This window comes from Manis pentadactyla, chromosome 10, assembly GCF_030020395.1.
Source record: "Manis pentadactyla isolate mManPen7 chromosome 10, mManPen7.hap1, whole genome shotgun sequence".
Classification (NCBI taxonomy): domain Eukaryota; kingdom Metazoa; phylum Chordata; class Mammalia; order Pholidota; family Manidae; genus Manis; species Manis pentadactyla.
Window position 1 is genome coordinate 46,518,852 of NC_080028.1, and position 23,446 is coordinate 46,542,297.

General features: G+C 34.9%; 1 protein-coding gene and 1 pseudogene across 1 annotated transcript; both read right to left on the reverse strand.

Annotated features, from left to right (window-relative positions):
- Positions 1-3,513: 3,513 nt before the first annotated feature.
- LOC130685132 (olfactory receptor 6C3-like) lies at positions 3,514-4,616 on the reverse strand (annotated as a pseudogene).
- Positions 4,617-20,966: 16,350 nt separating this feature from the next.
- Positions 20,967-21,902, reverse strand: LOC130685133 (olfactory receptor 6C3-like). The gene has a single exon (XM_057508310.1). It carries the CDS (start codon positions 21,900-21,902, stop codon positions 20,967-20,969), a length of 936 nt encoding a protein of 311 aa, XP_057364293.1.
- Positions 21,903-23,446: the final 1,544 nt, after the last annotated feature.

The following is a 23,446-nucleotide window of genomic DNA, read 5'->3' on the forward strand; positions in this document are numbered from 1 at the left end:
GGAGCTTAAGAGGTGGCTAGCACTGCTCATGGTTTCAGCTATGTTTATCTATGGTTCTGAAACACAGGAAGTCCTAGAAAACCCAGACATAGAAACTTATTCACACAATATGTCAGAGAAGAACAATGATGAATTTAAGGCAAGAGATATTAATAGTTTAGATAGGAAGTAGGCATTTTGTGACTTCCATTCATTTGTTAATTTAATAAATATTTTAGTGATTACTACAATAAGCCTTTTGGTATGCAGTAATGAACAAAATGTTCTCTTTTCTTGAGAAATGCTCAGTCCATTAATATATAAAGAACAATGAAATTCCAGTACATTGTGGATATTTCTACCATATAATCATCACGTTGGTAAGTATACTGCACCATTCCCAAGGCTCGTGTGATCCAAAATAACTATAAAAAATAGCAATCCAGATCCAGTTATATACATGGAGCAAAGAAGGTTGCTTGAGCTCAAGAACTTAAGCAGAGGAGACCTAACATCAGATAGAGGTGTAGGGCATAATGAATAATAAAGAGCTTTGATTATTTAAGAATACAAAGGTTTACTGTGACTCAAAGCAGACTGATGGAGAATGACTGCATAATACCGATGAGTGAAATATGAATTATCAACCACATATTCTATAGCTATGGTCAACGTTGGTATGAATGTCAGTGCCCAATCCAAAAATGCCATAGTCTTGCCTATAGAGAAGAAAGTAACATGCAGTTTATATTATATCTGAGATTACCAATTGAAGGGTTTGGGGAATTTGAATTTTTTTGGTTAAAATGACTTTCTGTAGTTAGCTTTAGGGATTTAAGTCTAATTCCAAATGAATAATTCTTCTGAATGTTAATTTTCTGGGATACATTATTTTGGAAAGAAATCCCCAGAAGCCAAGCCTAGCATTCTGAATGGGCTCATTTAGTACTTTTGTGAAAGAATAAATAATCTAAATAGCCCATTCTTATTCTGAAATTCTACGATTCCCTTGTGTATGTTTATTTTGCAAGATTTCTTCCTTCATGCAGGAATTGGTACAATGGCTTATTTGGGGGCCATTGCTATGATTTGAATCACTGTTCTGATATTCATTGGCCATATGTAAATTATTCATTTCCTATGAAACATTTGAACCTACATTAACATTTAACCTACATTAAAACATAATATTCACACGAGGAAGGTAAGTATTGGTTTTATAGCATTACTTTTCTGGGCATAATAAATTGAATTAATAAAATTAGCTTTCTTTGAAAGCATAAAAAGGAAGCAATTGTTATTTGTCATTTTCTGTTTATTTCCACATGATTCCCCTACACTTCTCTTACTTTTACTACTGTGTATTTGCAATCATGATTCTCTTTGCTCAGAATACCATTTAATTTTATTTATTACTTTTACTGGAAATTATTACTGGATCATAGGAAATGTGAGCAATCCCATCTTTTATATTGATCTAGAAATTGGTATACGTTTTCATAAGAACTAAATTCAGTATCTAAATGTCTACTTTTTTATCTGTTGCCCATAATCCTATAGGGTTAAAACAGTATGTCCTATTAACCCAAATGTTTAGCCTATGTCTGTAACCTAGTTTCTTTAAAAATATTTTTAATAATAATATCTGAATGAATTTTCACAATCACATAAGAATTAGGAAGAAATTATATCTGTGAGATTCTTATTCTGCTTATAGGAAGCTGTTAATAGCCACATATATTAAGATAAGAAATAGTGTATACAGAATGACTTATTTAATTATTTACAAGATACAATCTTAGAGTATCGAATATATATTACTATGACTGGGTTTTCTTTAGATTGTGTTCATTGACATAAATTCTTTCAAATAGATCTGAGATGTGGTGGTAGTACATGGATCAAACTGAGTAGATCATTTGATGATTCCCTATTAAGGGCAGGGATAGAGAAAGAGTTTTAGAGACCATGCTAATCCTTTCCCCAGTAGCCATTTTTGCAAAGGAAATGTGATTTTTATAACAAACAAAATAAAAACTGAGAAAGAAAATAAAACTGAAAACTAAGATGACAGCGAAAGCAGACAGGATTTATCATATGCTTGTGACTTTATGGCTAAAATGAATCAACATTCAGCAATTATTGTGAAATTGAACATAATTCTTCGAGGAGAGAAAGCAGGAAAACTGATATTTTCTTTGTCCATGATAACATTCCTTGGTCTGTAGGCTACCAAGACCTAACTTGTTGTATTTACCAAATTAAATTTTAATTATGTGCTTCTTTTTATTTCCCACTAGACTGAGATAAATTAGAGCAGGCCTCATCCTTTTTCATCTCTATATCCCCAATGTCTGTCATGATATAAGTTTAAATAAGGCCTGAAGGCATCAATCACATTAGAAAGTCCTTTAACAATTCAAATATTTAACATGAGCTTCTATTCCTAAATTGTTACAAATGAAAGTCAATGTGAGAATAAAAGTCTGGGTTTTGAGGTTAAAGAAGAGTGATTCAAATTCTGGATGTGAAAGTTACAGTCTCTGTACTGAACTTTCAAACTCAATTCCTTTCTGCTCATTCACCTTTAAATTAGGAATAATAATGCTCATTTTCTAAAAGACTTTGTAAATAAATATTGCATATGATTTGCCTTAAGCAGAGTGTGTAGAATATTATCAACAGATGTCATTTCTCTTCCCTTATCACAAAACCCTAAAGTCAGTTCTAGATGCTCCAATTAGAGATTGGTTGTCCAGAAAATTGAACTCTCACTAGTTTATCATAGTTTCATGCAGTTTATTTTACATTGTCTGTTCTTGACCTATTTTTTTTAATTTTTGGAGGTATTGAATCTACCTAACGAAAAATAGTTCTCACTAAAAAAGCGTAATAATCATAAAGTTGTTAGCAGGATTAAGTGAATCCACACAAAGAAAATAGTGGATCTGGAGAATAGTGATGGCAGACAAAAATCTGTTTTATCTTTTGCCTCCACCTCCTCCTTTTCTTCTTCATTAGTATCATAATTCTAATAGTATAAAGAGTTTTAATGTATGTGAGTGTCTAATCTTTTAATAAAATAAAGTCAATATTTATATTGTATTCCCAACCCCTGGTCATTGTGATTATTTGATTTCAAGGAAATGCCAAATAGAATAAAATTTTTCTAATAACATTCATTTCTATTACCTGGTAAGGATGAAAATTTCAGAAATCCATTTCTATCTTAACACTCATTCATCAAACTAAATGCCCTATATCTCTTCAAACACAAACAACTTCTACTCAAAATCATAATCATTAAATCATATTTTTACTTCATCAAAATACATTTGAATAAACATTTGAATTTACAGAAGATCCTGAAGCAATATTTAGTTCAAATTTATTCAGTTCAATGTTTGGTGAATTTTAATATTGGAATGGAAAAGAAGAGAAAATATGTAAGTGTGGTGAAGGAAAGATCATTTCCAGAGTATGAATAATAGAACAATTGAAAAGAACTTTATTATTTTAAGGCTACTAATGCTTTCATTTACCAGAGAGAAACATAGCCTTTTGGATAGTGTCCTTAAAGGCTTGCTTCACCTGCTGGTTCCTTAGGGTATATATGAATGGATTCATCATGGGAGCAACAGAAGTATTCAGAATAGCTACTCCTTCGGTGAATGATGCCTTTTCTTTAGCTGAAGGGTTAGCATACATGAATATGCAGCTTCCGTAAGAGATGGAAATGACAATCATGTGAGAGGAGCATGTAGAAAATGCCTTTTTTCTCTGACTGGCAGAAGGCAGTTTCAGAATTGTCCTAACGATGAACATATAGGATAGAATTATTAATGCCAATGTGAAAAGCAGAATCACTATTGCAGAATAAAAACCAATCACTTCTATGAGCCATGTGTCTGAGCAGGATAATTGCAAGAGGGGAAAATAATCACAAGCAAAGTGATCAATGACATTGGAGCCACAGTAATCTAACTGGAGAAAAAGAATAACTGGTGGAAGATATTTGCATATGTGTTTGTGAATTTACAACCCTTTCAATATTAAAAAATAAATAACTGTTTACTACCAAGAAGACTAGTAACATAGTCAGAATGCAGGAACACAGAAATAAGTCCTGGATTGTTAATTTCTTTCTTTCTTAGTTTCATTGGTGTTCTGTTACAGAAATAGGATTTTAAAAAAGATATTCCATATCAAAAAGACTATTTGTTTCCCAGTAAATGTTAAAAAAAAATAATTGTGCATTGTGTGAATTAAACTATTTCTAGGTCATAGGACATGGCGGTTAGAAGATAAAATTCAGTTATGCCCATGAAGATGAAGAAAAACAAATGAGCTGTACAATTGTTGTATGAAATTGTTTTATCTCTGGTGATAATTGAGCCCAGAAACCTAGGAATACAGACAGTTGTAAAGGATATTTCTAATATGGAGAAGTTCCTGAGGAAGAAATACATAGGGGTCTGTAGATGGGAGTCCACCAAGGTCAGAGTTATGATGGCCAAATTTCCAGTGATACTTAGTATATATGTGATAATTAAAAAGAGAAAAATCACAATCTGAAACTCTGGGTCATCTGACAGCCCTAGAAGAATGAATTCAGTGGGTACTGTGTGGTTTTTCATTGCTGATTCTTTTCTCCCTCATTGAGAACAGAAAATGTATGCTGCCCCTATAGAACATAAAAAGTTAAAACAGGATTGAAGATAGAGTATAAACATTTTTAAATATTCATGATGATGAATAATCTATGAGATACAAAACACCTGTTCCCTTGTAGCAACTCTGTCCAATTTCTTTTTGACCATTTATTCAATTAGTGAGTATCATCTGAAGTTAAATATTGATCTATTTTGTTTGAAAAATATACTACCATAGACCATGAATAGTGAAGTCTTGTGGTAACATTTAAACAGAGACCATTTATTTTAATGTTTCCTTAAAACTCAGATTCTAATTATTCTTTACAATACTTAGCTCCTTTTATAGAAACTATGAAAATACTCCTATAAATTTTTCTTTCTTCAATATTATAAAAACCAGTCTGGATTGAAGATAATCTAAGTGCAGGATTTGAAAGTTTATAGAGGTGATTTAGCTTACCTCCACATTGTATATTTTTAGGTACACAATACTTTAGGAAACTTTCGTAAGATTAAACAATTAGTCAATATAATAATCATTTCACTTTAGAAAATATGTTTATCCATGGGAATTTTTGTTGACCATTCTCTCCTAAATTATTTTCTAAAGGGTTTTATTGATGCTATCAGTCTCCCCACATCATTTTTTTTTCTGATAAACAGGCCAGAAAGACAAGAAGGTAAACTCCTATTACTAAAATAAATAATTGCCTAGAAATAGTTTAATTCACACAATGCACAATTATTTTTTTTTAACATTTACTGGGAAGCAAATAGTCTTTTTGATATGGAATATCTTTTTTAAAATCCTATTTCTGTAACAGAACACCAATGAAACTAAGAAAGAAAGAAATTAACAATCCAGGACTTATTTCTGTGTTCCTGCATTCTGACTATGTTACTAGTCTTCTTGGTAGTAAACAGTTATTTATTTTTTAATATTGAAAGGGTTGTAAATTCACAAACACATATGCAAATAACAGTTTAAAACGTTTGATCAATTGCATTAATATATATTATATTGACGAATAACAAATTTACTTGCTTTCTGATTCTTCTTGATGATTTAGTCTCAAATTTTATTTTTTGATTTGCCTAAATATTTACATAATTTCACAGCTGGTAAATTGCATTTGTAATTTATTTGGTCTCTCTACCTCTCTCAAAACAAGTATAGTGATTTAACTTTTTCATTGCTCTCATAGTTCCCTTTGTTGTTTGATTAGTAATATTTGACCCACAAAAATATCCTACATTCCTAATAATTGTAAAATATTTTAACACTATTGTAACACGACTCATTTTTGCTTTTTGTTTCTCAACTAACTCCATGTACAAACTCCATCACACCTTGGTTGACTGGTAAAATACTTTTCCATGTCCTTTGATATGATACAAAGCACTTATTAAATAAACATTTTCTTTGTATTTTTACAAATACTGAATATTAAAGTTTTGTAATCCTACAATTATACATCCATAAACTCTAAGTAATATTTTCTTTAGAGTTCAGAGATTGTTGTATTTTCCCACTAAGGATGCTTTGAAAAACAGAAAATAAGGAATGTTCTTCTCTATGTATGCCATACAAATGGAACTGGACTTTTTATATATATGTCTTTTTTGTTGTCTCAGGGGACTTCATTAAGTAAACAGAGTGCCAAGGAGGGGTATCATTAAAAAATACAGTTGAATCAATTTTAAAAATATTGATAAAGAAGCATAAAAAAGCAAGATTATTGAGGACAATAAGGCAAATGTGTAAGTAGCATTAATATGGAGTGTATGAAAGATTGTCTTAGAAGTTGACTATTTTATGATTGTACAAGGATTCCACATTTTTCTTCCAGAAATTCTGGACTTATTCTCAGGAGAGTAACTGTGCTTACATGCCTTGAATTTTGGCAACCTGGAGAAGAGATTTTTACTATACCAGAGTGAAATAGTACAAAACACTATTTTGGATTTCTAATAAGACCAGATTGTATTCTGAAATAGGCAACATGTTAAAGAATGTTATCCTTTAATTGTGTCTTTGAATTTAGGGAAAACTTGTGCATTGTTCATGACCAATGTCCTAGAATATTTGCTAAATGTAGCTTTTATTGCCTTTTGACTACTTTCCTTCACTGTACTATTATTCACTTTCCTTAAAGTCTTATTTATAAGTACTTTGAGTATGACATCTTCTCATTGGGAGAATACTTATGAACCAAGAAAAGAATTTGGAAAACTTGCATTGGATGTTTTTAACTTGCTTATTTCCATATTTTCTTCAATGAAAGATGTAAATTTTATTACTAGAAGAATATAATAGTCATATATTATAGTACATACATATATAATGTAAATTTTACTTTTAACAATTTATCATTATTTCTTTGCATTTATAAATATAGACATGAAGCATGTGTGCGTTTAATGCTAGGTGTGCAGATTATTCATAGAATTAAAAGATGAGAGTATTTGAAAGTGGGATAGAAGAAAGAAAATAGGAAAGGATGAGCAAGCCACTAGTTAACACATAGGACAATATACAGATACTGAACTGTCTTGCCTTTGTAAGTGCTACACATTAAAATAGGCATTAAAAATATAAATTTATCATTTCAGTAGACATAGTGAAACTGATGTTCTACTTATGAAAATTCTATTCCTTTGCTTTTATGTTTGCAGCCAGAGTCATTTTATTCATATTTCATTTTTTGAACTCCTTAATAATAATAAATCAATCATTTTTGATATTTTATTTATCATCAGGCATTTACTATACCCTTTAATTATCTCATTTTTTTCCAGACAACAAAAATCCTTATGAGGTTAGCATTATTATTATTATTATTCAGATAAAGAGTTTGAAACAGAAAGAAAATAGTTAAGTATCTTGTCTTTACCGATGTGTAACTGTGCACAATAATGTGCTTGGAGGAAAGGGAATGTGTTTCTATTTTACAAAGCACTGTATTTCATTTGAAAAATCCTATTAGAAATATTTCATCTCCATTATATCTTCTCTCAGACTCCTAGATGCTGAATTGCCTATTTCTTTCTCTGCATTAATCACTCTATCACTCTCCTACCTTCTACCATTCCTACTCCTAGTTACTGATAATTCTCAGACTTTCGTAGGCCTCCTAATAATTTACATTTAATTTAGACTGATTATGTCTATTACATTCCTATTGGCAAGCTAATAGGACATTTGCTTTTTTAATAATGGTGTCTAATTGTCTCCAAGGCATTCTGAGGTTGATGAGCTACTGTTTAAAGCCAAAGAAACACATAGTTCAGTGACCAGATCTCACTCTTCTTAGAGAGTGGAGGAAGAATTTCAATTAGGAATAATATTTTCCTTAATATGTTCAAAACCCAAGTATAACATTTATAACTCAAAGTCATTAAAGCATCTAAATATTTTAAGACTTTCTTTCAAAACCTAAATTGACATCATATTACTGAATAATTATAGTGCATGTTACTCATAATTTCAGTGATACAATATCATCCTTTATAGATAAGGACCCATCAAGATATTTAATTGACATACCATTTATGGGAACCATTATTTAATTTAATTATTGTTTTACAAATTAATTTATAATCTCAGAAATGTATTTTATTGATAGATGATGTTGGATATCATCTATTTCCAGGGATAACCCACATCATTAAAAAAAATTTTTCAGTGAAATAAATAAGGGCTTATATTATTTCAAAATTACTACCATTAGAAAGTTCAAAATGCAAACCTTCATAAGAAGAGTTATTATGACTGCATGAAAGGTCAATACCCACTAAATAAAAAAGTGTTGTCAAATGGTCTAATGTAAAATAGAACAAGAAAAAAAATACCAACAAATACATTAGGAAATTTTCAATTATTTCTTTGTCATAGAAAGTTGTCTAGCTATGATGAAACATGTGTTTTATTTGAACATTATTATTATTATTATTATTATTTTTTTTTTTTTTTTTTTGAAGGGTAGTTGACAACAGTATTGCATTACATTAGTTTCAGGTGTACAACACAGTGATTCAACATTTATATACATGATAATTCTAGGTACCAGGTATCACCATACCAGGTTGTTACAATATTTTGACTATATTCCTTATGCTATACATTACATCCCGGTTAATTATTTATTTTACAATTGGAAGTGTGTTTATATATATATATATGTATATATATATTTTGTGAGGGCATCTCTCATATTTATTGATCAAATAGTTGTTAACCACAATAAATTTCTGTATAGGGGGGTCAATACTCAATGCACAATCATTAATCTACCCCAAGCCTAATTTTCGTCAGTCTCCAATCTTCTGATGCATAACGAACAAATTCTTACATAGTGAATAAGTTACGTGGTGAACAGTACAAGGGCAGTCATCACAGAAGCTTTCGGTTTTGTTCCTGCATTATGAACTATACACAGTCAGTTCAAATATGAATATTCATTTGATTTTTAAACTTGATTTATATGTGGATACCACATTTCTCTATTATTATTATTTTTAATAAAATGCTGAAGTAGGTAGATACGAGATAAAGGTAGAAAACAGAGTTTAGTGTTGTAAGAGAGCAAATGTAGATGATCAGGTGTGTGCCTGTAGACTATGTGTTAATCCGAGCTAGATGAGGGCAATAAACCTCCATGTATGCAGAAGATTTCTCTCAGAACAGGGAGGGTGAGGTTCTAAGCCTCACCTCTGTTGATCCCCAATTTCTCACCTGATGGTCCCCCTGCTACTGTGCCTGTCTTAGGTTGTTCCTCCCTTGAGGAATCTTACCCGTCTCTGGCTAACCAGTCATCTTCCGGGGCCATACAGGGAAATGTTAAGTTGGTAAGTGAGAGAGAAGCCTTATTGTTTGAAAAGGTTAGCTTTTTACTTCTTTGCATATTTATGCCCTGTGGCTTCTATGCCCAGCATTTGTCTTGAGGTGTCTTTACCACTTGGAAGAATTATGATACTCGGTAAATTCGACATGTGGTACGAGTTCTATTTAAAGGTTGTGTTTAGGTAGGAAGAAGAAAAGCTATAGAAGTAGCAGGCAGAAGAAAACCTGGGAAGATTGATTATTTCTTTGACATATCTTCTTGTAGAGTAACTTCAGCATGTATAGGTTTTAAGCTACTACTTAAATTACGCACACACATTAACATAATAGAGGTATAGATACATTACCAAAGCATACCTGTAGTTACCAGCCATCTCCAGTGAAACCAAGAAAACCAGTTAGGCACTTTAGGCATTTGTGAAAACTTATCTATGATATGGTGGATATTGTCCGACTGAACTTAAACAGTCTGAGAGAATTCAGATAAACTAGAACAACCCATTCCTGGGGACTGTTCATATCCCATATGTTCTTTTAACGATAAATAGTCTGTGGTTGTAAGATTTTGGAGCGCTACAATTTGCACTTCTCCTAATTCTTGGTTGAGTTCCAACAGTATAGATCCAGTCCAATTTTTGTTTTACTGTATGCACAGGCCAGCTTAGATATCTCCTTCCTCATTCCCATGGCAAGTCCAGGAACTGGTGGGATGAGTGCATCTACACCTGTGACAGTGCGTGGATCTTTGTTGGAGTTTTTTTTTTTTTGCTGATCATCTTCTGTCATGAGTCTTCCTGAGAGTGCTGATGTTGGAAGTTCTTTTTCATATCGTATCTTAGTTCATTTCTGGGGTAGCCAAATTAGGCTTTGATCCTCTGTATAAACACAAACAGACCCTTTGCCTACACTTTTATATGCCCTTTATATCATTGTGTAGAACTCCTTAGAGGTCACCACATAGGAACTGCTTTTTTTTTTTTTTAATCATTAATCTACACTTACATGACGAATACTTTGTTTACTAGGCTCTCCCCTATACCAGGTCCCCCCTATATACTCCTTTACAGTCACTGTCCATCAGCGTAGCAAACTGTTGTAGAATCACTACTTGTCTTCTCTGTGTTGTACCGCCCTCCCCTTTCTCCCACCCCGCTATGGATGCTAATCTTAATATCCCTCTTTTTCTGCCCCCTCTTATCCCTCCCTACCCACCCATCCTCCCCAGTCCCTTTCCCTTTGGTACCTGTTAGTCCATTCTTGAGTTCTGTGATTCTGTTGCTGTTTTGTTCCTTCAGTTTTTCCTTTGTTCTTATATTAGACAGATGAGTGAAATCATTTGGTATTTCTCTTTCTCTGCTTGGCTTGTTTCACTGAGCATAATACCCTCCAGCTCCATCCATGTTGCTGCAAATGGTTGGATTTGCCCTTTTCTTATGGCTGAGTAGTATTCCAATGTGTATATGTACCACATCTTCTTTATCCATTCATCTATCGATGGACATTTAGGTTGCTTCCAATTCTTGGCTATTGTAAATAGTGCTGCGATAAACATAGGGGTACACTGGTCTTTCTCATACTTGATTGCTGCATTCTTAGGGTAAATTCCTAGGAGTGCAATTCCTGGGTCAAATGGTAGGTCTGTTTTGAGCATTTTGATGTACCTCCATATTGCTTTCCACAATGGTTGAACAAGTTTACATTCCCATCAGCAGTGTAGGAGGGTTCCCCTTTCTCCACAGCCTCGCCAACATTTGTTGTTGTTTGTCTTTTGGATGGCAGCCATCCTTACTGGTGTGAGGTGATACCTCATTGTAGTTTTAATTTGCATTTCTCTGATAATTAGCGATGTGGAGCACCTTTTCATGTGTCTATTGGCCATCAGTATTTCTTTTTTGGAGAACCGTCTGTTCAGTTCCTTTGCCCATTTTTTAATTGGGTTATTTGTTTTTTGTTTGTTGAGGCGTGTGAGCTCTTTATATATTCTGGACGTCAAGCCTTTATCGGATGTGTCATTTTCAAATATATTCTCCCATACTGTAGGGTTCCTTTTTGTTCTATTGATGGTGTCTTTTGCTGTACAGAAGCTTTTCAGCTTAATATAGTCCCACTTGTTCATTTTTGCTGTTGTTTTCCTTGCCCGGGGAGATTTGTTCAAGAAGAGGTCACTCATGTTTATGTCTAAGAGGTTCGTGCCTATGTTTTCTTCCAAGAGTTTAATGGTTTCGTGACTTATATTCAGGTCTTTGATCCATTTTGAGTTTACTTTTGTATATGGGGTTAGACAATGGTCCAGTTTCATTCTCCTACATGTAGCTGTCCAGTTTTGCCAGCACCACCTGTTGAAGAGACTGTCATTTCGCCATTGTATGTCCATGGCTCCTTTATCAAATATTAATTGGCCATATATGTCTGGGTTAATGTCTGGATTATCTAATCTGTTCCATTGGTCTGTGGCTCTGTTCTTGTGCCAGTACCAAATTGTCTTGATAACTATGGCTTTATAAAAGAGCTTGAAGTTGGGGAGTGAGATCCCCCCTACTTTATTCTTCTTTCTCAGGATTGCTTTGGCTATTTGGGGTCTTTGGTGGTTCCATATGAATTTTTGAATTATTTGTTCCAGTTCATTGAAGAATGTTGCTGGTAGTTTCATAGGGATTGCATCAAATCTGTATATTGCTTTGGGCAGGATGGCCATTTTGACGATATTAATTCTTCCTAGCCATGAGCATGGGATGCGTTTCCATCTGTTATTGTCTCCTTTAATTTCTTTTAAGAGTGACTTGTAGTTTTCAGAATATAAGTCTTTCACTTCTTTGGTTAGGTTTATTCCTAGGTAATTTATTTTTTTTGATGCAATTGTGAATGGAGTTGTTTTCCTGATTTCTCTTTCTGTTGGTTCATTGTTGGTATATAGGAAAGCCACAGATTTCTGTGTGTTGATTTTGTATCCTGCAACTTTGCTGTAATCCGATATCAGTTCTAGTAGTTCTGGGGTGGAGTCTTTAGGGTTTTTTATGTACAGTATCATGTCATCTGCAAATAGTGACAGTTTGACTTCTTCTTTGCCAATCTGGATTCCTTGTATTTTTTTGTTTTGTCTGATTGCCGTGGCTAGGACCTCCAGTACTATGTTAAATAACAGGGGGGAGAGAGGGCATCCCTGTCTAGTTCCCGATCTCAGAGGAAATGCTTTCAGCTTCTCGCTATTCAATATAATGTTGGCTGTGGGTTTATCATAGATGGCCTTTATTATGTTGAGGTACTTGCCCTCTATTCCCATTTTGCTGAGAGTTTTTATCATGAATGGATGTTGAACTTTGTCAAATGCTTTTTCAGCATCTATGGAGATGATCATGTGGTTTTTGTCTTTCTTTTTGTTGATGTGGTGGATGATATTGATGGACTTTCGAATGTTGTGCCATCCTTGCGTCCCTGGGATGAATCCCACTTGGTCATGGTGTACGATGGTTTTGATGTATTTTTGAATTCGGTTTGCTAAAATTTTGTTGAGTATTTTTGCGTCTACGTTCATCAGGGATATTGGTCTGTAGTTTTCTTTTTTGGTGGTGTCTTTGCCTGGTTTTGGTATTAGGGTGATGTTAGCTTCATAGAATGAGTTTGGGAGTATCCCCTCCTCTTCTATTTCTTGGAAAACTTTAAGGAGAATGGGTATTATGTCTTCTCTGTATGTCTGATAAAATTCTGAGGTAAATCCATCTGGCCAGGGGGTTTTGTTCTTTGGTAGTTTTTTGATTACCGCTTCAATTTCGTTGCTGGTAATTGGTCTGTTTAGATTTTCTGTTTCTTTTTGGGTCAGTCTTGGAAGGTTGTATTTTTCTAGGAAGTTGTCCATTTCTCCTAGGTTTCCCAGCTTGTTAGCATATAGGTTTTCATAGTATTCTCTAATAATTCTTTGTATTTCTGCGGGGTCCGTCGTGATTTTTCCTTTCTCATTTCTGATACTGTTGATTTGTGTTGACTCTCTTTTCCTCTTAATAAGTCTGGCTAGAGGCTTATCTATTTTGTTTATTTTCTCGAAGAAACAGCTCTTGGTTTCATTGATTTTTGCTATTGTTTTATTCTTCTCAATTTTATTTATTTCTTCTCTGATCTTTATTATGTCCCTCCTTCTGCTCACCTTAGGCTTCATTTGTTCTTCTTTTTCCAATTTCGATAATTGTGACATTAGATCATTCATTTGGGCTTGTTCTTCCTTTTTTAAATATGCTTGGGTTGCTATATACTTTCCTCTTAAGACTGCTTTTGCTGTGTCCCACAGAAGTTGGGGCTTAGTGTTGTTGTTGTCATTTGTTTCCATATACTGCTGGATCTCCATTTTGATTTGGTCATTGATCCATTGATTATTTAGGAGCGTGTTGTTTAGCCTGCATGTGTTTGTGAGCCTTTTTGCTTTCTTTGAACAGTTTATTTCTAGTTTAATGCCTTTGTGGTCTGAAAAGTTGGTTGGTAGGGTTTCAATCTTTTGGAATTTACTGAGGCTCTTTTTGTGTCCTAGTATGTGGTCTATTCTGGAGAATGTTCCATGTGCACTTGTGAAGAATGTGTATCCTGTTGCTTTTGGATGTAGAGTTCTGTAGATGTCTATTAGGTCCATCTGTTCTAAAGTGTTGTTCAGTGCCTCTGTGTCCTTACTTATTTTCTGTCTGGTGGATCTCTCCTTTGGAGTGAGTGGTGTGTTGAAGTCTCCTAGAATGAATGCATTGCATTTTATTTCCTCCTTTAGTTCTATTAATATTTGTTTCAGGTATGTTGGTGCTCCTGTATTGGGGGCATATATATTTATAATGGTTATATCCTCTTGATGGACTGAGCCCTTTATCATTATGTAATGTCCTTCTTTGTCTTTTGTTACTTTCTTTATTTTGAAGTCTGTTTTGTCTGATACCAGAATTGCAACACCTGCTTTCTTCTCTCTGTTGTTTGCTTGAAATATCTTTTTCCATCCCTTGACTTTAAGTCTGTGCGCGTCTTTGGGTTTGAGGTGAGTCTCTTGTAAGCAGCATATGGATGGATCTTGCTTTTTTATCCATTCTATTACTCTGTGTCTTTTGATTGGTGCATTCAGTCCATTTAAATTTAGGGTGATTATTGAAAGGTATGAATTTATTGCCATTGCAGGCTTTAAGTTTGTGGTTACCAAAGGTTTAGGGTTAGCTTCTTTACTATCTTACTGTCTAACTTAACTCGCTTGTTGAGCTATTATAAACACAGTCTGATGATACTTTATTTCTCTCCCTTCTTATTCCTCCTCCTCCCTTCTTCATATGTTGGGTGTTTTGTTGTGTGCTCTTTTTAGGAGTGCTCCCATCTAGAGCAGACCCTGTAGGATGCCCTGTAGAGGTGGTTTGTGGGAGGCAAATTCCCTCAACTTTTGCTTGTCTGGGAATTGTTTAATCCCTCCTTCATATTTAAATGATATTCGTGCTGGATACAGTAGTCTTGGTTCGAGGCCCTTCTGTTTCATTGCATTAAGTATATCATGCCGTTCTCTTCTGGCCTGTAGGGTTTCTGTTGAGAAGTCTGATGATAGCCTGATGGGTTTTCCTTTGTAGGTAACCTTTTTTTTCTCTCTGGCTGCCTTTAAGACTTTGTCCTTGTCTTTGATCTTTGCCATTTTAGTTATTATGTGTCTTGGTGTTGTCCTCCTTGGATCCCTTGTCATGGGAGTTCTGTGTACCTCTGTGGTCTGAGAGGCCATTTCTTCCCCTAGTTTGGGGAAGATTTCAGCAATTATTTCTTCAAAGACATTTTCTATCCCCTCTTCTCTCTCTACTTCTTCTGGAATACCTATGATTCTTATATTGTTCCTTTTCGTTTGGTCACTCAGCTCTCTTAAAATTCTTTCATTCCTGGAGATCCTTTTATCTCTCTCTGCATCATCTTCTCTGCATTCCTGTTCTCTGTTTTCTAGTCCATTAATGGTCTCTTGCATCTCGTCCATTCTGTTTTGAAGTCCTTCCAGAGCTTGTTTTATTTCTGAATTCTCCTTCCTTAGTTCTTGCATATTTCTCTGCAAGTCCATCAGCATGGTTATGACTTTTGTTGTGAATTCTTTTTCAGGAAGACTGGCTAAATCTATCTCCCCAGATTCCTTCTCAGGGGAAGATGTAGCAGATGCTGAAGCTGTCTGGGTTAGTCTTGTCTGGATCATATTTTTTTGCCTTTTCATGTTGACAGGTGCTATTGACTGTCAGCTGGGAGGGCCAAAATTTTCACTTGCTACTGGCCTTTCTTTACTGGGACAACTGCGACCCCTAGTGGCTTGTGTTGTGTAATTGCGTGTAGAGTGGGTCTTTGTGTCTTGCCTTTCCGGAAGGGAGAAATTTCCCTTTCTGTGGGCGGAATTTGTCTCAGGCTGCTTCTCTGCTTTCGCAGCGCCCGGTGGGGTGATGGATGGGGGGGCTGCTTGACTGTTTGCCTCCTTGAGGGGTCTCAGAGCTGTTGCCCAGGGGGTTAGTGCACCCGGTTTTCCCTGTAATTTCCAGCTGCTGTACTGTGACCTGGGTTGTTTCCGTCAAGCTGTTAAGTCCCTGTCCCTTTAAGACTTTCAAAAAGCCCCCGCTTTTCTTTGTCACAGGGGCATCAGCTTCGGCACCCGCTCAGAGGTCTTACTCCCTGTTTCCCCAGTATCCAGGGTCCCCTGGGCACGTACTGTGTCTGCGCTCTTGCCCGGATGGCTGGGGCTGGGTGTTCGGCAGCCCTTGGCTCCGTCTCCCTCCCGCTCTGCCTATTCTTCTCCCGCCGGGAGCTGGGGGGAGGGGCGCTCGGGTCCCGCCGGGCCGGGGCTTGTATCTTACCCCTTTCACCAGTCGCTGGGTTCTCGCTGGTGTAGCTGCAGTCTGGCCACTGTCCTGCGTCTTCTGGTCTCTCTTTTAGGGCTAGTTGTGTTTGTTGTATTTTCAAAAGTATATATGTTTTTGGGAGGAGATTCCCACTGTCCTACTCACGCCGCCATGTTGGCTCCGCCCCCTGAACGTTATTTTTAAAAGCTAAGTTAATGTTATGCACACTATTATATTTATTATATAAATTATATGTTAATGTTGGATAAAATAATTAATGGTCTGATTGCTGTGACACTGGAACCATTCTAAATTATTCAAATGTATTTATTTATTCAAAAGTATTTATTGAATACCCATTACATGGCAAAAGCATATTCTAAATGAGAAGGATGAGTGACTTTTGGTAAATGTTTACCAGAAGGAGTGGAGGTGCTGGGCTGGTCAATTTATATGATGTGAAGTCTCCCACCATGGCAGATTGCAAGCTACCAGTGTAAACTTACTTCAGGCAGACTTGAGAAGAGACACGCACACCTGGTTCTTGAGAAGTGGTATAGACAGACTCCAGCACCCCTCTATGCGAGCACATCATTTTGCCCATAAAGTACACAAAGATCCCTGCTTTCACATGGTGAGGGATATGAGACACTGTAGACAACAAACTGTGAACAAGATTGGTTGGTAAATTATATAGTATTATAGGTTAATAAATACTTTTTAAATAAAGAGAAAATTGAAAACCCTTGGAATGGGGAGCTACTATAATAATATCATTGGGGTAGGTCTTATTGAGTGAACTTTGAAAGAGACCCAAAGGAGGTAAGGGTGTTGTTGCCTATGCAGACTCCTGGGAGAGGACAATTTCATGTTTAAGTAACATTTAGTGTAAATGTACTAAGTTCTTAGGAAGAATATCATGTTATTTGCAAATAAAGATTTGTTTCCTCTTTTCCAATGTCTTTAAATATGTTTTTCTTGTGCAGGGCAGAGAAGTCCTTGGTTGACAGCTCTCAGCTCTCTAGCTTTCTCTGATTGTTGAAATGAGAACAGGGGCTGTGCTGTGCCTGTGCTTCTGATGTTTCTTATCTGGGGAGACCCTGAACATTTCCTGAGTCACTCTTGGTCACTGTGGATTCATCTGATTAACTCCCTGAGTCATTTCTGGCTCTCTGGCTCTATAGGATCAACTCCCTGAGTCATTTTTCAGGGACTCTTTCTTTTTCATCCAGCTCATTTCTGTCTTTCTGCCTAACACTTAGAGCCCAAGATCTGGATGCTTTGTGGGCATCCTGTTATTGGGTTATCAGTATTCCTTGAAACTTCCATTGAACAGAGGAGGAAATACATCTTGGAAAATGAGTTTCACATTGACATTTCTTTTTGTAAATTTTTTATTGAAGTGTAGTTGAAATATATTATATTAGTTTCAGGTGTACAACACAGTGATTCAACAGTTGCATACATTATGTTTACCACAATAAGTATAGCTGCTCTGTGTCACCATACAAAGTTATTACAATATTATTAGCTATATTCCCTGTGCTGCATTTTTTATCTTCATGACATTATTTTGTAACTGGAAGTTTGTTCCTCTTAACCACCTTCATGTCCTCTGCCTATCTGTTTACCTCCTCCCTCTGTCAACCACCAATTTGTTCTCTGTATTTATGAGAATATTACTGAGCCATAAAAAAGAATGAAACCTTGCCATTTGAGACAACATGGATGGACCTAGAAGGTGTCATGAATCTAACACAAACAAACAAACAAACAAACAAAAAATACAGAAACAGACTCACAATGGCATTTTGTATTTCAGTCTAACAACCCAGAATTTTTCCACTTCTTTTCCATGCCACCTTTGTATCTCTCTTCCTCCATGGTAAGAAACCTTGCTTCCACAACAATCTAGAACTGTATTAATTACTCAATTCTACAACACACAAAATAGTTTCAGAATTGTTATACTCCCATTATTATGAAAACAAAGCAAATGTTTTTTGCAGCTGCTCTCTTACAAATGACCAATTGCCAGAGTACTGTCTTAAAAAAACTATTTCCTTAGTTCTTTGTTCTTTCTCCTACATGCTCATCAATCTGTTTTAGCAGTATGTTCACTTGTGTGTATTCAGTTTTCACATTTTCTTCCCATATTGCTCAATTGATTTTATTTTTGGAATATGTGAAACAAGAATATTTTAAACATTAAAATTATGACAATAGATATACTCAGAAATATATCACTTACTTTTTTTTTGCTCCATTGATCTCTCTCTCTTTTTATGCCTGAGTACCTGTCTTAATTATAGAAACCTTATCTTATTTTATTATTGTTACTATTTTATATTGAGGTACATATAATATTTATCTTATATTTTAATAGCTCTGTGGTTGGTCTCTCACATTGGTCTTATTTCTTACAATTTCTTAGTTATTACTGCTAGCTTGTTTTTCCATATGAAGTTTAATATTGGTTTCAGTATTAGTGTTCTTCTATTGGGCCAAATGACCAAGACATTCTAATGCTATTTGAAGTGTCACTGACAAATGGGGGTGCACCATGGCACCTCTTCTTTTCCACAAGTGGAGACTCATAACATAAACTGTGATAGAGAGAAATCTATTATGGGTAGATCCTTTCCTTTTGAACAACATTTACTTGCTTGCTACTGGGTCCTAGTAGAGTCTAATGGCCAAACTGTAGGACATCAATTGCTTATTAGATTTCAACTTCCCATAATGAACTGTTATTGGACCATCTCAGCTATAATGTTTGTCATTCACAGCAGCAGTCTATCATCAAATCTATAACCAAATAAATCATAGGACATCAGACTAGAACAGGACCAAAAGGCACAAGTAAGGTTTATGTCACATGACTAAGACTCCTTTGAACCAAATTTTTGCTTCATTACATCCTCTTCCCCTATCCATGTGTATGGCCTTATTGAGAATACCTAATAACTGGTTCACCAGGGAATGAAAATATGTACCTAGTTATAGATGTTCTGCACAATATGCTAGCATCCATTCAAAAGTGAATTATTTACAAAATATATGCTTTGTAAACAATATTCATATACAAAAACTACTGGTATATCTGTATCAATATTAGTGAATATAGGTGTTATGGAAAAAGCTTACTTCAGATAGAAAGGAATAGGTGGTTTTTCATAATGGTTAAAAAAAGTTATGTTCACTGAGAAGATAGAACAATTCTAAATCTGTGTCTGCATAAAAGCGCAGTGCAAACAAATAAAAAAATTAAAAATTGACATAACTACAAAGAGAAAGAACCAACTCCATAATTGTTTTGGCAGATTTAAATCACTCAGTAACAATACAAACAGTGAAAGTACAAAAGATTTAAATAATATGATAATGAACTTGACCTAGTTGACTTTAATTGAACAGTGCATTCAACCACCATTACTCACAGTTTTAAATGTTTGTAATACTCTGACCATATTCTAATCCATAAAGTGAAATTCAACTAATTTAGGAGGATTTAATTTAAGGAAAGTATATTTTATGACTCTATAAGAGGGTTTTCTGAAAATGTCATGTCCAGAGGATCCATTTACAGCAGACTGAGGCCTACAGCTCAGCAGCCTCTCTTTCAGGGAGAAAAGAGGAGAGTGCAGCATGTGTCCAATTTTTGAGCTCTTCAGGGGCTGCCAGGGACTGGAGTATCTGCAGCCTGTTATGGGGCCATTATGGAACCTGACATATATAGATGCCTGGCAGCTGCTGGAGACAAAAATGAGCTGGGTGACAACTGTCACTTCAAGGACCTGAGATACCACAGAGAGAAGCAGGGAGCAAGAGGTTATGAACTCCATTTTGCAAAAATGGGCAAAATCTTCTAATTGGGAATCTCCAAAAAAATGTCCGAGAAAACAAGTCCTCAGATAAGCTGTGGGAGGCCCCCAGAATCTCTAGGGGTACTGAGTGGTGATGGTCTTCTCCTGTATGAATCCAGTTTCCAGTTTAAAGACTGAGATTGGTGATTGTTTTTTCAAATGTGTAGATCTCAACATGAAGTAAAGAGGAACATGAAGAAACAGAAAATAACCCTATCAAGGAAACAAAATAAATCTCTAGAAAAATACCCTAAAGAAATAGATGCACAGGGACACATAAAAGAGAATTCAAAATAATTGTCATAAAGATGATAAATTTCACAAAGTGTACATCTTCATGTTCACAGTGCAATGCACTGATACATACTGCCTCTATGGACTGAATTTCATATACAATAATGCAGAACATGTAGATTCTTTAAATATTAAGAAATTATCAATGTACATCCTGAAAACACACAAGAAATTGCATACTAATTTTGAAATGTTCACTTGAAGTAAAATGTAATATCATATATACCTTTTAGGGACTTAAATTAACAGAATTAAAACTATTTCTTACATTGCAATATAGAGTCTGTCTAAAAGAAATACATTTCATTTCCAGAGATAAATAAACTTTACCATATTTTTAAATAACTCAATAACCAGTGTGTTGGAGAAACTTGGATATGGAAGTGGAAGAAAAGAACTGGGAAATATAAAATTAACTGTAATGTGGCATAGAAAGGGACTTAAAAAAACAAGCATATATATATTGAGAAATGTTGAGATTTTACTGCTCTTTAGAGTGTCCTTGGATTTTGCCAAAATACATATTTCATTTATTTGCAGAAAATGCTACTTTATGGACCACATCTTTGAAGGCTTGTTTTACTTGCTGGTTTCTCAGGGTGTAAATGAAGGGGTTCAGCATAGGGGCAACAGAGGTATTGAGAATAGCTACTCCTTTGGTCAATGATGCCTTCTCTTTTGCAGAGGGATTAGCATACATGAACATGCAGCTTCCATAAGAGATGGAAATAACAATCATGTGAGAGGAACAAGTGGAGGAAGCCTTTTTTCTCTGCCTGCTAGATGGGATTCTCAAAATAGTTCTGATAATGTACATATAAGATAAAATCACTAATGCCAAAGTGAAAAGCAAAGTAATCAAAGCGAAGTAAAAACCAATTGCTTCTAGAAGCCATGTATCTGAGCATGATAGTTGTAAAAGGGGAAAGTAGTCACATGCAAAGTGATCAATGATATTGGAAGCACAGTAATCCAGCTGGAGGAGAAGCATAAGAGGAGGGAAGATGGTCAGAAACCCACCCAGCCAGGCACACAGCACAAGAAGGGTGCAGAGTTTCCTGTTCATGATGGTTGTATAATGAAGGGGCTTGCAGATGGCAATATAGCGATCATAAGACATGGTAGTTAGAATGTAAAATTCAGTCACCCCCATGAAAATAAAGAAAAATAGTTGGGCTGCACAATTGTTATAGGAAATAGTCTTATCCCTGGTGATAATTGCCCCCAGAAATCTGGGAATGCATACAGTCGTAAAGGAGATTTCTAAGAAAGAGAAGTTTCGGAGGAAGAAGTACATAGGTGTCTGTAGATGGGAGTCTACCAAGGTTAGGGTGATGATAGTCAGGTTTCCAGTGACACTTAATACATATTTGATAAATAAAAAGAGGAAAATCATAATCTGAAGGTCAGGATCATCAGAAAGACCTAGAAGGATAAACTCTGTGATCATTGTGTGGTTCATCTCTCTCTCTCTCTCTCTCTCTCTCTCTCTCTTTCTCTTCTTTTCTCTTAAACACATTTAGGTGGAAAGAGTACTAAATGGAAGAGATGAAATATGTGATTCGTTGTGATCAATATCATCATCCTTGATACAATTTGAAAGCACTTTCTGTAATCCATGTTGATTTTCTTTTCACTCTCTTGTTTGCATTATGTTTTACTACGTATTTGGGAGTTGAGTTCCGCTTCATTTACTAGTTCCCTTATTTTGAATCTAGCAGGAAAAGTTAGGAAATCTTCACACAATTAACCACATCATTGAGAGATGATGGTAAATAAAAACCAATACTTCTTGCTTTGTCCAATTTTTACAAATCATTATTGCATTTTTTGTTGAAATTATCATATGAAATATGCATTTTCCTTTCTTTCTGTCATGTGTTTATTAGAGGATATCACCACCTGAAAACAGAAATGACTTTGATTCCATCAGAAGGTAAAAGTGAAATTTAGAAGACTAATGTAAAAAACCTGTTACACTTTTTAGAAATCAATTAATGATTTTCTTAACAAATAAAATTGACTTTTTAACTTGCAATTATTATTTAATGTAATTTATTTTATTTTTAATATTAAGATTGGTGGGTATAATTACTGAAATAATAAAGAAAACATTCTATATATATTATATAGTAATATGTTACATATATATTTACTATAAGATAAAATGAAAAGCCTAATTCGTTTATTTAAAAAATAGAGGAAGTATTCACTTACTTACTTACTGATATGTCTTAAATTCCATTGATATCACTAATGTTTGACATCTTCTATGACTGCTAGAAATATATAGAGAGAAAAAATTTATTTTCATGTTTTTAGGGACATGCATGCAGTACTTATCTATTTCTTTTTTTGCACCAAAGCACAAATTGGAAAAAAAAAACTACTCTCCTCAGATCTTAGCAGCTCTTTTACCCAAATTGTAGTTAGTGCATTTTCCATTTGAATGTCTTTTCCAAGCTATTGAGCTTTATGAAAAAATGTTTTATTCTCTTGTAATTCTGACCCACAATTATCTTTTACATGAGACCACTGCTCATTCCATAAGGAGATTCCAGAAATATATAAGAAAACCTCTCTCATCATCCTCATGTAGTCAATTAATTTCCAGCTGCATTGGATACACTATACTGTAGAATTTGGTTTGTGAAAATTGTGACAGATACTTCCTCCATATTTTATAGTCAAATTTCTGCTTGCAGGATAGAATGTAAAAGCGTTGCTTCTTTGCTAGACAACAGCAAAATTCACACTAATCATATTTGATTTTTTTTTCTTTGTATGATGGCTAAAGGGAAGTAGGTCAAGAAATAAAAATGGAATGCCAGAAACCTTAAGAAGATGTGGAAATATGCTATAGTCCTCTTCAATAATGTTTTTCCTAGAAGCTGACAAAAGCCTTATTTAAAGAGAGAACTGGGAGAGATATTACAACATTGGGTATTGTGAATACAGATTCTTATACTAGGATCTGGCTTCCTTCTGGTCACACTATAGGTCAAG

Coding starts and splice junctions, on each gene's coding strand:
- LOC130685133 (XM_057508310.1), bottom strand. CDS start 21,902: ATGAACCACACAATGATCACAGAGTTTATCCTTCTAGGTCTTTCTGAT.